At 38.7% G+C, this 14,550-nt stretch overlaps 1 protein-coding gene across 1 annotated transcript in view; it reads right to left on the bottom strand.

Moving 5' to 3' along the window:
- The window catches only part of TBC1D12 (TBC1 domain family member 12), a 145,622-nt gene that overhangs the window by 94,594 nt on the left and 36,478 nt on the right, over positions 1–14,550 (bottom strand). The window contains 1 exon segment of the mRNA XM_017860965.1: positions 5,693–5,814. Within this exon segment, the coding sequence (XP_017716454.1) occupies positions 5,693–5,814 (122 nt within the window).

The following is a 14,550-nucleotide window of genomic DNA, read 5'->3' on the forward strand; positions in this document are numbered from 1 at the left end:
CCCAAAGTGCTGGGATTACAGGCTTGAGCCACCGCGCCCGGCCAACAGATGTAATTTTTAACCTGGCTCACCAACTGGTTCAAAAGGCCACAAGTGGAATTTCACATCTGCAAGAGAACACATGTGATAATCCTCAAAAAGTAATACTGCGAATGTTCTTGTGATTTGGGAATTGATCATCAAGTTAAATGCCAAACTTCAGTCAGTTTGGCTTTGCTATAATCCTAAAATGTTTTTTATGTTTCTTTACTATTAACATGGAAAGCACTAAAATTGATTAGACTTGTAATAAAAGTTACTGCAGGAATAAAAAAAGTTTTAAAATATTTAACCTATTCTTTCACTTATGAACTCACGTATCTCTGAAAAGCTACAGGTACAAAATATGTAAAGTTAAATTACATATATACGTGTGTGTGTATATATACACATCTATATAATTAAATATGGTGACACTTCATTCTTGAAATGGAAAACATATACCACATATGCAAAATATATACATGCAAAAATAATTACGTGTTTTCCACACAAAAAAACGAATTTTAAAAGTCCTAAAAATGTGAAAGTGAACTGAGATATATCATTCCATGTTTTATATTTTATAAAGAGAATATAATAATGCGTTGTTTCACTAATAATAGAGAAAAAAGGTTTTTTTTGTGTGTTTTTTTTTTTTTCTTGAAACAGCTCAGGCTAGAGTGCAGTGGTGCAAACTCCGCTCACTACAACCTCCACCTCCCAGGTTCAAGCGATTCTCCTGCCTCAGCCTCCCAAGTAGCTGGGATTACAGGTAAGCGCTACTACGGCCATTAATTTTTTTGTGTTTTTACTATAAATGGGGTTGGTCAGGCTAATCTGGAACTCCTGACCTCAAGTGATCCACCCACCTCAGCCTCCCAAAGTGCTGGGATTATAGGCGTGAGCCACCGCACTCAGCAAAAACTTTGTAAATTAAATCTTTTTTTCTTTACTTAGGTGTAATCTTACAGATTTTTTTTTTTTTTTATACTTTAAGTTCTAGGGTACATGTGCATGACGTGCAGGTTTGTTATATATATATACATGTGCCATGTTGGTGTGCTGCACCCATTAACTCATCATTTACATTAGGTATATCTCTTAATGCTATCCCTTCCCCCCACCCCCTCCCCACAATAGGACCCGGTGTGTGATACTCCCCTTCCTGTGTCCAGGTGATCTCATTGTTCAATTCCCACCTATGAGTGAGAACATGCGGTATTTGGTTTTCTGTTCTTGCGATAGTTTGCTGAGAATGATGGTTTCCAGCTGCATCCATGTCCCTACAGATGTCTTTCTATTAAAGAAATGTTTGGTTTAACAACATATTTAAAAATATGGCAACTCTGCAGGGCACAGTGGTGTGTGCCTGTACTGCCCTGTACTCAGGAGGCTAAGACGGGAGGATTGCTTGAGCCCAGGAGTTTAAGGCCAGCCTGGGCAACATAGTGAGCCCCATCTCCCCCAAAAAACTTTTTTTTTTTTTTTCAAAAAATGTTTTAAAAGAATCAACAACTTCTTTCTGAAGACCTGCTTTAAAAAGTTATTAGCCAATGAAATACTACTACTCTAATCTCCTAATAAAGCTTACTGCTTTACCATTCAAAAAGCAAGTGAGGCATCATTTCTCCAAGCAGTTTTTTACACCTAAATTGCCAGCTACCTCTTCATTTCCTAAAGCCTTAACACCTTAAGACCCTATCCCAAAACATGACAGAAGTGTCCTAACATTCCTCATGGCTTTACTGATACTGTCTTCACTTTCAGTTTCTGATTCCAAACATAATAACATCTATCTGAAAGCATACATGGTAAAGGAGCTCAGATACACAGTTTTATATTCATCTTTTAGAGAATTCAAAAGTCAGTGTTGTGAAAAAATGTTTTAGAACAGAGACATAAGACTGGAAATTCACCATTACAATAAAAAGAAAATCATGCCCACTTTGAAAAATGAGAATAGCAGGGAAAAGGACAGCAAAATTAGACAAATAGGGAGTAGAGGACACACACTGAAGTAGAGATAGTAGAAAGCAAGAGGTAGAAACAAGTTCCATCACATAGTAAAAGTAATACGTTTCTTTCTTTCTTTTTTTTTTTTTGAAACAGAATTTTGCTCTTGTCATCCCAGCTGGAGTGCAATGGCGCAATCTCAGCTCACTGTAACCTCCGCCTCCCAGGTTCAAGTGATTTTCCTGCCTCAGCCTTCTGAGCAGCTGGAATTATAGGCACACACTACTACACCTAGCTAATTTTTGAACTTTTAGTAGAGACCAGGTTTCACCATGTTGGCCAGGCTGGTCTCGAACTCCTGACCTCAGGTGACACACCAGCCTCAGCCTCCCAAAGTGTTGAGATTAAAGGTGAGCCACCGCACCCAGCTGATACATACTTTGAAGGTGGAAAAGGGTCAGAAGAAAAATGACTTGACTATACATAATGCCTCCCAGAGAACAAACATAACCACAAAAAGGGCACTGAAATATATACTAATACCTGTGACATAGCTGGAAAGCTCAAAAACTAAAGTAAGTGGCGCAGAGAAATAATCATCAGTTTAAAGGATCAGAGAAGGGGCCGCAGAGGCAGAGGCAGCAACTACATTTCAACTCTACTCCTCCTTCTCAAATAAAAAAGAGCTGTTCTTTTCCTGACCACTCATGAAGTTTTACTGTTATTGTTGCTGTTTTTTGAGACGTAGTCTCACTCTTTTGCCAGGCTGGAGTGCAGTGGCACAATCTTGGCTCACTGCAATCTCTGCCTCCCAGGTTCAAGTGATTCTCCCGCCTCAGCCTCCCAAGTAGCTGGGACTACAGGCACGTGTCACCATGCCCAGCTAATTTTTATATTTTTAGTAGAGATGGGGTTTCACTATGCTGGTCAGGATGGTCTCGATCTCCTGACCTCGTGATCCGCCCACCTCATCCTCCCAAAGTGCTGGGATTACAGGTGTGAGCCACCGCTCCCAGCCCAGTCATCAAGTTTTTATACCATATGTATAAAAAAGAGAATGTGAGGCTTTCCAAAATGAAAATAGCAGATTAAAGGTATACAGCATACCAGTAAAGATAATTATCCAATCAGTAATTTATTCAGAGACTTATGGTAAGAAAATATCATAGAACGGTAGTTTATATAAATATATAAAAATGTATGTGCTTGCATATTTAAACTACTATAGAAAATCAAGAATACCTGTAAAAACCTTCAGTAGCAAGACCACTGTTTCGCCTCTAGAGGGCGAACCTGGTCTTCTGAAAACTTCTAGACAAGAGAAGTTACCTTCAGACTACCAAAAAAAACAAAGGAGCTAAAATTTAAGATGTCACAATAGCAGAGATTCCCAACCTTTCTTGATAAATGCCTTTAGTGTCTCTAATCTTTTTCACAGTAACTCTTAAGCCAAAAGAAATACCTAATGATTCTGCTTAATAAGTAGCTATGTCCAAACAATTTAATAAGGATGTATATCTTAACACTTAGTAACCGCTAAAAAAAAATATGCATAAATTGAAAAAAGAAATATGTTTTCTTTCATTCTTTTTTTTTTTTTTTTTGAGATGGAGTCTTGCTCTGGTGCAGTGGCATGATCTTGGCTCACCGCAACCTCCACCTTCCAGGTTCAAGTGATTCTCCTGTCTCATCCCCCGAGGAGCTAGGACTATAAGCATGCACCACCATGCCTGGTTAATTTTTTGTATTTTTGGTAGAGACAGGGTTTCACCATGTTGGCCAGGCTGCTCTTGAACTCCTGACCTCAAGTGATTCGCCCACTTCTGCCTTCCAAAGTTCTGGGATTACAGGCATGAGCCACTACACCCAGCCTCATTCTTAAATAACCACAATTAATTACCAATTTGGGCATGTGTGGCTTTATGCATTGGATACAATTTCTCAAACCTTAAAAGCAGATTAGACATCACCCTCATTTCCACTCCCACGCTGACTTTTGTACAGTATCTGGTTTTTATCACAACAAACTCAGAAAAAACAGATTCACAAAGATATGATGTCACAGAAAAGTATGTAGTAGCACTTAATGTTGGAACTGTGTACTGCTTCAAATTAACAGTCTGCACCATATCCAACTGATGTGGAATATCACTGAGTTTGCCTGAAAAAATTTAAATATCCCACAGTACCCCACTGTGTTAAGTGCAGCACACCAGAGTGTCTGAGCACATGGTTTAGGAATCACAGCACACAGTTTTAAGTACCAATAGATAAATTATTCACTATTTTAATCGCTTGTAAAGAAAATTAACTATAAGCCAGGTGTGGTGGCACATACCTGTAGTCCCAGCTTCTCAGGAAGCTGAGGCAGGAGCATCATCATTTAAGCCCAGGAGTTTGAAGGCAGCCTGGGCGACATAGCAATACCAAGTCTCTTGAAAAAAGAAATTAAGTTAGTTCACAGGCAGAGGAGGAGGCACATGGTCTAAGTGCTGACTAGCTACATAGTTCAGGCAAATCCTTCAAAAGGGAAAGGGACGGGCTGCTTAGAAAGACAGCTCTCTCAGCAACTTCCGTTTGTCTTATGCTTCTCTCAGGGACAAACATGCAGTCATCTAGTGCCGTGCATGTACATTCTATGGGGGTGAACACCTTGGTTCTGTTTAAACAGCTAGTGCTTTTGACAGCTGTGCCAGGAAGGGTTAGGACCAACTACAAAATAATATGGGTTCTAAAAACATAGTGTGTTTCCCTAACTTTCTGTTTTTCCTGAGGAAAAAAATAAATCTTTTATTCAAATGCAAAAGAAGAAAACAACTACAATAATGTTTTAAAGATCTAAAATTATTTTCTCATATTACTTGGAAAACCAGTTTTCTTCTGAGCAATAAAAGGAACACTATTAAATCCTTAAAGGAAGGTATCTTTTCCAATTTGAATGACGATCATTGCCTTCATGTGATTGTCTTTATAAATGCTAGCTGTGTTAAACCTGGTAAACTGCAATTGGGAAGGATAAAAATAGGAAATGTATTATATGTCGTCTTCTGAGCAATAACTTCTCTGAACTTTAAACACTGCAGATTGATCCAGTCTCACTGCTTTCCATTCTCACTAATCTAGTACTGAAGAGCCAAAGTTCAGAAGTCAAATAAGATCAGAAAGTCTTAAGAACTCAAGAATATAGATGTTAATAGAGATATCAGAAGAAATAGCTTCCAAATTACTAGAAACAGATTGTGTACCAACTTTTCTCATTTACAAAGTCCTTGGTTTAGAGAGGACACCAGAAAAGTGACAAAGGAAAGAGTTCAACCTCATAATCTACTCAGTTTTTGGTTTTTAATATTTCATCAGTTCACAACAACCAATATTCAGAAAAACTGTGCCACTGACAAATGCTACCAACTTCAACTGGAAGTCAAACAGTATGTGGTGAGAGTGATTAGCTAAGAAAAAATCTATTCAAGGAATAACTGGTTTTAAAAAAAGTCAATGTTCTATTTCTTTGAAGAATTTTCTGAATTACAAAAGACAACAGAAAATATGTGACCTGTTTTTCTAAAAAATTTAGCAGGTCCCTATAAATACTTATAATCCCAAAAGTCTGTATCTAGAAAATAAGAATAAAAATAGCATAATGGTTAGTTATCAAAAAAAAGAAGAAGAAGAATGCTTAAAAAGCTAGGGTAAACTACATGGCTATGTCAGTACTTACCTGCTGAATGATTTTGGATGTTTTCTGAAGATTCTCTCTAGGAGGGACTTTACCAAATAATTTCCAACCAGGAGCACTATGGACAACTGATTTGAGTTCCTTTGTCCTTTTGGAAAAGGTTTCTGAAACACAGAAAAGTTACATGAATTATGTTTTTTGTAACCAGAGAGCTATTTAACAGTAATTTTATAATAAGTTTGTTCCCAAGGCAAAAACAAAAATACTTTTAAATAAAACTATTTCTACTACTTACACCACTATTACTTAGAATAATAAGGCTCAATTAAGAATATGTGGCTTAATACCTAATGAATGCAGGGCTTAAAACCTAGATGACGGGTTGACAGGTGCAGCAAACCACCATGGCACATGTATACCTATGTAACAAACCTGCACATTCTGCACATGTGTCCCAGAACTTAAAATAAAATAAAGACTATCTGGCTTATATAGAGGTATTAGAAGAATCATCAACAGAAATAATAAAAAGATAAACAAATTGGAAGGAAAATGACAGCCATAAATAAGACATAAACATTTGTCTAAATCAGCTACAAAGTATACTAGAATTGACTGTACATGTGCTTAACAATAACAGCCAAAATTCTGAAAACAAAAACATTTAAAAGAAACTATATAACAGTTAAAGGATTAAGTAGTACAATATTTGGATATTATTTACAATAATAATTTGTTATTTATTATAAAATTAAAACTACCAATCCCCTATTGCTATAATATATACATGTAACCTGTTTTTCCTAGGCCTGCTATGTACAAGAAAGCTTATTACAAAAGAGTCAATATATAACCAAGGAAGAAAGTATCTCTCACTGAAAAATCTTAAAAAAAAAAAAAAAAAACCCAGGCCGGGTACGGTGGCTTACACCTGTAATCCCAGCACTTTGGGAGGCAGAAGTGGGCGGATCATGAGGTCAGCAGTTCGAGACTAGCCTGGCCAACATGGTGAAACCCCCGTCTCTACTAAAAATACAAAAATTAGCCGGGCGTGGTGGCGGGCGCCTGTAATCCCAGCTACTCGGGAAGCTGAGGCAGGAGAATCGCTTGAACGCTGAAGGCGGAGGCTGCAGTGAGCTGAGACCACCTCATTGCACTCTGCGTCATTAAGCACCCTGCAGAGGTATTAAGGATTTACCTATTATCTCCATGTCCTAACCAACCAAATTAAGTACCTATTTTTTTATGTAAGCAGGGATGATACTCAAAAATGTACCCATCAAAACAACATGACCAGGGCCCAATGAACCAATTAGAAAGGTACTGATGAATTCAACTCAATATAAACCCTTTGCATAAGCTATAAATGAACAGTAAGAAAATTTCTAATTCACACAAACAATTAATTACAAACAGTTCCAAACTGGTTGAAGTCCCAAATAATTAGATTTATCTATACTCAAAATGCCATATCAATATATATTAAAAGTGCAGATTAGTGATAATAGAAAATAACTTTTTAATGAAAAATGTTAAGGGACTCCTACAAAAGAATGCAGGATAATCAATAAAGAAAAGAAGCCGGGAGCAGTGGCTCAAGCCTGTAATCCCAGCACTTTGGGAGGCCGAGACGGGTGGATCACGAGGTCAGGAGATCCAGACCATCCTGGCTAACATGGTGAAACCCCGTCTCTACTGAAAATACAAAAAACTAGCCGGGCAAGGTGGCGGGCACCTGTAGTCCCAGCTACTCAGGAGGCTGAGGCAGGAGAATGGCGTAAACCCGGGAGGCGAAGCTTGCAGTGAGCTGAGATCCAGCCACTGCACTCCAGCCCGGGCGACAGAGCGAGACTCCGTCTCAAAAAAAAAAAAACAGAAAAGAAAAGAAATTGCCAGGCATAGTGGCTCATGCCTGTAATCCCAATACTGGGAGGCCAAAGCTAAAGGATCACTTGAACCCAAGAGTTTGAGAACAGCCTAGGCAATGTAGTGAGACCTTGTCACTACAAAAAATAAAAATAAATAGCCAGGCATGGTGGTGCACACCTTGTAGTCCCTGCTACTTGGGAGGCTGAGGTGGGACAATCACTTGGGCCCAGGAGTTAAGGATGCAGTGAGCTGTGATACTGCCACTGTACTGCAGCCTGGGCAACAGACCAAGACTCTGCCTCCAAAAAAAAAGAAATAAAAAGAAAAGAAACACTCTTATTTCCTCAGGTGTATAACAGAAATAAACATATGACACTAGAATAATTGCTACTTTAAGATACTCTGGAGGTTTCACCTCAGAGACCATGTATAGTGACTTAATTCTCTACTTCATAAGATCACTAAATAGCTGAAAGTTTTCAATAATGAATATGCTGAGGACTAGGAATACTTCTAGGAAAAAAAGTTCAAGCCTCAAAGGATGGTCTATTAATTTAAACAATGTTTGATACATTGTATACCACTTATCAAGAAAACACTTTGTAGCTGATTTAAACAAATGTTTATATCTTATTTATGGCTATCATTTTCCTTCCAATTTGTTTATCTTTTTATTATTTCTGTTGATGATTCTTCTAATACCTCTTAGCTCCAAATTCACCTTTATGCTCTGGGACAACAGAAAAAATTCCTTTAATCATTTCTCCTTTAAAACAAACATGAAATTGTTACGCTTTCTGGGTAGAGGGCACCAAAGGGCCACTGAAGGAGAAAGGGGCTATCCTGTGGTTTCCAGCTGCTGTAGAGTGGATCAGGGGTAGAGGTGTGAGGACATCCAGTAAAACTCTGCTTAGCTAGATGCCCAGACTGCAGCCCCTCAGCAAACTTGCAGCCTTGCTGAACCTGCAGCCGCAACCTGGAGATGGCATCCGTGCAGCCTGCTCAACATAAAAACTGACTCCACCAAAGGCTTCTTGCCAGCATCAGTGTGCCAATTTCCTCTGCAAGCCCCACACAGGCCAGACAGTTCTCATCAAGTCATACTCCCTCTACAATTCCTATGTGACCTGCCTGCACGCTAAAGGTTTCCTATCTACCTACACTAATAAACACGGGAAAAAAATCTTTGTCACTATGGTTTAAGAAAAGAATTCTTGGATATGACACCAAAAGCATGATCTATAAAATACAAAGTTGATGAACTGGGCTTAATTACATTTAAAACATTTGAACTTCAAAAGACATCATGGATGCAAAATGACAGAATAGAAAGATCTAGGGGTCAGCCTCCCCACCAAAGTAAAAGTTGAGCTAGAAAGAGTAACTGGAGCGGGGCACGGTGGCTCACATCTGTAATCCTAGCACTTTGGGAGGCCGAGGCGGGTGGATCACCTGAGGTCAGGAGTTCGAGACCAGCCTGGGCAACATGGTGAAACCCTGTCTCTAGTAAAAATACAAAAAATTAGCCGGGCATGGTGGTGCACACCTGTAATCCCAGCTACTCAGGAGGCTGAGGCAGGAAAATTGCTTGAACCCATGAGGCGGAGGTTGCAGTGAGCTGAGATGGCACCACGGTACTCCAGCCTGGGAGACAGAGCAAGACTCTGTCTCAAAAAACCTAAGAGTTTAAAAAAAGACTAAGAGTAACTGAAATCAAGCACTTTAGTAGAATTCTAGGAACTGACCAAACCCTTTTAACAACCAGGGGAGTGCTTGATGAAGGAAGAGGCTACTGATCTTTCGTAAGTATGAATAAGCAGCATGCATAAACCAATTGCCCTCCCCTATTCCTCAGAACCACCACCACCATACCCACCACCTCTTGTGGCAGTGGGGATAGCAGCTACGTTCCCAGAGTTGCTAACTGGTGCCAGGAGGAACAGTGGGGATCATGTCCTTCAAAATTTAGGGTTGTACATTTTGGTTGGTCTGGCCCTGAGGGAGTGATGCAGGCATGCATCAGTTTCAGTACTCTCCACAGCAGTGGCTTTCACTGTAAGTATTTATCAGAACACTAAAGAAGGTAAAACCTTTTTTGTCTCCTTTTCTGGAGCCAGATATCTAAGAAAATCTTTGTCAGGTCACCAGCTAACCACAGAGACAACAGAACAAAAACTGGTTCCATACACAATATGGAATACATACTTTGCGAAAATAGTTCATAAAGTCACAAGCAGGTGGCTTCAGCCCTCGACAAGCAAAAAACAGCAATCATTGAGGAGTGGGAGAAACAGATTTATAGAGTTACCATACTGTAATACTCAGAGTATCCAGCTGTCAACAACAAAAAATTACAAAACATACAAAGAAACGGGAAAGTATGGCCCATAAACCTAGAAATAGGAATTTGACAAAAATCATCCCTGAGGTAGCCCAAAGTAATTACCAAAGACATTAAATCAATTTCATTTAAAAAAAAAAAAAAAAAAAAAAAAAAAAACCCAAGGAAATTAAAAAAAAAAAAAAAAAAAAAAAAAAACCATGGACAAAGAACTAAAGGAAATAAAGGGAATAAAGGGGAAAATGAACAAAATGAGAATTCCAGTAAAGGCAGAAATTATAATAAGCAACAAAACAAATTCTGGAGCTGAAAACAACTAAATTAAAAAATTCACCAGATGTATTCAACAGCAAATTTGAGCAGGCAGAAGAAAGAACTGGCAAATGTGAAGATAAGAAAATTGAAACTTTTCACTCTCAGTAGTAGAAAGAAAAAAGAATTAAGAAAAGGAACAGAGCCTGAGGGGCCTGTGAGACATTACTGAGTGTACCAACTATGTACCATAAAAGACCTAGAAGAAGGGAAAGACAAAGAGGTAGAAAAAATACTTAAAGAAATAACCCACTTTGAGAGGCCAAGGAGGGTGGATCACAAGGTCAGGAGATCAAGACCATACTGGCTAACATGGTGAAACCCCGTCTCTACTAAAAAATACAAAAAATTAGCTGGGTGAGGTGGCGGGTGCATGCAGTCCCAGCTACTCCAGAGGCTGAGGCAGGAGAATGGCACGAACTCAGGAGGCGGAGCTTGCAGTGAGCCAAGATCGGGCTCTGTACTCCAGCCTGGGCGACAGAGCGAGACTCTATCTCAAAAAAAAAAAAAAAAGAAATAACCAAAAACTTCCCAAATCTGAGGAAAGACATAATCTACACATCCAAGAAACTCAACAAACTTTAAGCAGAATAAACTCAAGGAGGTTCACAATGAGATACATTATAGTCAAACAGCTGAAACTCAAAGACAAAGAGAAGTTTGAAAACAGTAAGTGAGAGGTACCATCAAAACCAGGGGTCCTCAATAAGATTAACAGCTTATTTCTCTTCAGAAACCATGGAGGCCAGAAGTAAGATTACATATTTAAAGGTCAGAAAGGGAAAAAAATATTGTCCACCAAAAATTCTATATCCAACAAAACTATCCTTCAAGAATGAAGGAGAGGCCGGGCACAATGGCTCAAGCCTGTAATCCCAGCACTCTGGGAGGTCGAGGCGGGTGGATCACAAGGTCAAGAGATCGAGACCATCCTGGCCAACATGGTGAAACCCCATCTCTACTAAAAATACAAAAATTAGCCGGGCATGGTGGTGTGCGCCTGTGGTACCAGCTACATGGGAGGCTTAGGCAGGAGAATCGCTTGAACCCAGGAGGAGGCAGAGGTTGCAATGAGCCAAGATCACGTCACTTCACTCCAGCCTGGATGACAGAGTGAGACTCTGTCTCAAAAAAAAAAAAAAGAAAAGTTGTGTAAATAGATAATGGTGATGGTTGTATAGCCCTGTAAATGTACTTAATGTTACTGAATTGTACAATTATATGCTTAAAAATGGGTGAAATGTTAAGTTTTATACTATGTAAACGTTACTACAATTTTTAAAAATACGTTATTAAGAAAATTAAAAGATAAGCTACAGATTGAGAGAAAATATTTGCACCACGTATGTCTGAGTAAAGACTCCTTTTTCTTTTTTTGAGATAGAGTCTCACTCTGTCACCCAGGCTGGAGCGCAGTGGCACAGTCTCGGCTCACTGCAAGCTCCGCTTCCCAGGTTCACGCCATTCTCCTGCCTCAGCTTCCCCAGTAGCTGGGACTACAAGGCGCCCGCCACCACGCCCAGCTAATTTTTTGTATTTTTAGTAGAGAAAGGGTTTCACCGTGTTAGCCAGGACGGTCTCAACCTCCTGATCTCATGATCCGCCCAACTTGGCCTCCCAAGTGCTGGGATTACAGATGTGAGCCACCACACCAGGCCTGAGGAAATACTTTTAACCAAACAATATAAAGAACTCTTACAGATCAATAATAAGAAGTACTAAAAACAAATAAGATAAAGGTTTTAAACAGAGATTTTATCAAAAATGATATATTAAAAGCTAATAAGCTACCTAAAAAGACACTTAGTATCATTAGTCATCAGGGAAATACAAACCAAAATCACAATGAGATATCGCTTTATACCCTCGAAGGCAGCTATAATAAAAAACACAGACAATAAGAAGTGTGGAGAAGTTAGAACTCTCATACATTGCTGGTGGAAATGTCAAAGTATGCAGCCATTTTGGAAAACAATTTGGCAGCCTTTAAAAAGTTAAACGTAAAAACCTAGCATTCCATCCATAGTTATCCACCCAAGAGGAATGAAAACATAGGTCTACACAAAGACTTGCACAAGAATGTTAACCGTAGCATTATTCGTAACAGCCAAAATGTGAAGACACCCCCAAATGCCCATCAATTACTAAATTTATAAACAAAATGTAATACATCCATGCAATGGAATACTATTCAGCAATAAAAAGGAATGAAAAGAACTGATACATGCTACACATCTGGATGAACATACAAACTAAATGCAATAAGCCCAATATGTAAGACCTCATCTTGTATAATTCTATTCATATGAATTGTCCAGAAAAGGTAAATCTATAATAGAGATAGAAAGTAGAAGAGTGGTTGCCTGGGGTTGGTTTAGGAATGGAGATTGACTACAAATGGGCACAAAGGATTTCACTAGTGTGACAGAAATGATCTAAAAATAGATTGTGATGATGGCTGCACAACTCTATGAATTTACTAACAATCATTAAACTATACACTTAAAGTGAATGAATTTTATGGTATGTAAATTATATCTCAACAAAGAGACAGAGTGCAAAAGACTGCAATAGTCAGGATCAACAATGCCAAAAGAGCAAAAATTTAAAAGACAAGAAATACCAGAAACAACTATTTTTTGCCAATAATTTAGAACACTTTGACAAAACAGGCAGATTTATAGAAAAACATAACTTGCCCACAGACCCAAAACTATATTAAAAACTAAAATGGTTAAAATTTTCCCCATAAAAAATCAGACATAGAGATTTTACATGAAAGCTGTAACAAGTTTTCAAGATATTGTGTATCAATTTTATATAAACCATTTTAAAGAATAAAAGAGCAAAAAAACTCTAATCAAATTTGGAAGGTCAATATGAACTCAAGAGCAAACCAGATGAGAACAGCTTATGACTGTAAAATTACATACCAATATACAATATAATCCATGAACGTAGAAGCAAAAATCCTAAACAAAGTATTAGCAAACTAAATATAATCTTGTATAAGGTAGATAAAGACATCATAACTAGGTTGGGTTTGCCTCAGAAATGCAAAAGTAGGCCAGGCGCGGTGGCTCACGCCTGTAATCCCAGCACTTTGGGAGGCTGAGGTGTGCAGATCACTTGAGGTCAGGAGTTCAAAACCAGCCTGGCCAACATGGTGAAACCCCCGTCTCTATTAAAAATACAAAAATTAGCTGGACATTGTGGCAAGCACCTGTAATTCCAGCTACTCGGGAGGCTGAGACACAGAATCGCTTGAACCGAGGAGGCGGAGGTTGCAGTGAGTCAAGATTGTGCCACCACTGCACTCCACCCTGGGCAACAGAGTGAGACTCCATCTCAAAAGAAAAAAAAAAAGAAAAAGAAAAAGAAATGCAAAAGAAGTCAAACATTACAAGATCTTAAATGCAATTCAATAATTCAATACATTAACAGAATAAAAGAAAAACTACATGGTCATCTCAATAAAAGCAGAAAAAAGGATGGTAAAATTAAATACTTCATTCATGATAAAACTGTTAAAGCACTCCAGCCAGGGCAACAGGAGTGAAACCCTATCTCAAAAAAAAAAAAAAGTTATTCTTGATAAAACGCTGGAAACATATTCTTTTGAAATCAGGTCAGGAACAAGACAAGAATGCTACTATTTCTATTTCTCCCTTCCAAGTACTAACCAGGCCTGACACTGTTTAGCTTCCAAGATCAGGTGAGATCAGGTGCATGCAGGATGGTATGGTTACAGACTACAATCCCTACTCTATTCGGCATTGTATTGAAGGTATTACCTAGCGTAGTAAGACAAGAAAGAGAAAAGGGAGAAGGATTGGAAATGGAGAAGCAAGTCATTATTCACTGATAACATAAAAAGGTCTGCATTTTTAAAGTAAAAAATCTACTATCAAATCATTAGAAATAGTTTTTAGTAAGTGGTTGGCTTTAAGATTTTTTTCCGGCCGGGTGCGGTGGCTCACGCCTGTAATCTCAACACTTTGGGAGGCCGAGGCAAGTGGATCATGAGGTCAGGGGATCGAGACCACCCTGGCTAACATGGTGAAACCCCATCTCTACTAAAAATACAAAAAAAAATTAGCCGGGCATGGTGGTGGGCGCCTTGTAGTCCCAGCTACTCAGGAGGCTGAGGCAGAAGAATGGCATGAACCCAGGATGCGGAGCTTGCCATGAGCCGAGATCACACCACTGCACTCCAGCCTGGGTGACAGAGCAAGACTCGTCTCAAAAAAAAAAAAACAGATTTTAAAATTTTTTTAAAAAAAGTAATTTTGAGTGTGTATCATCAATGACAGCTGGAAATTTTTTTAAAATCTAAAGAGATATAATAGCAAGAAAATACAAGGTATCTGAGAAGAAA

Source organism: Rhinopithecus bieti, unplaced genomic scaffold (assembly GCF_001698545.2).
Source record: "Rhinopithecus bieti isolate Rb0 unplaced genomic scaffold, ASM169854v2 scaffold_57243, whole genome shotgun sequence".
In the NCBI taxonomy this organism is placed as follows: Eukaryota; Metazoa; Chordata; class Mammalia; order Primates; family Cercopithecidae; genus Rhinopithecus; species Rhinopithecus bieti.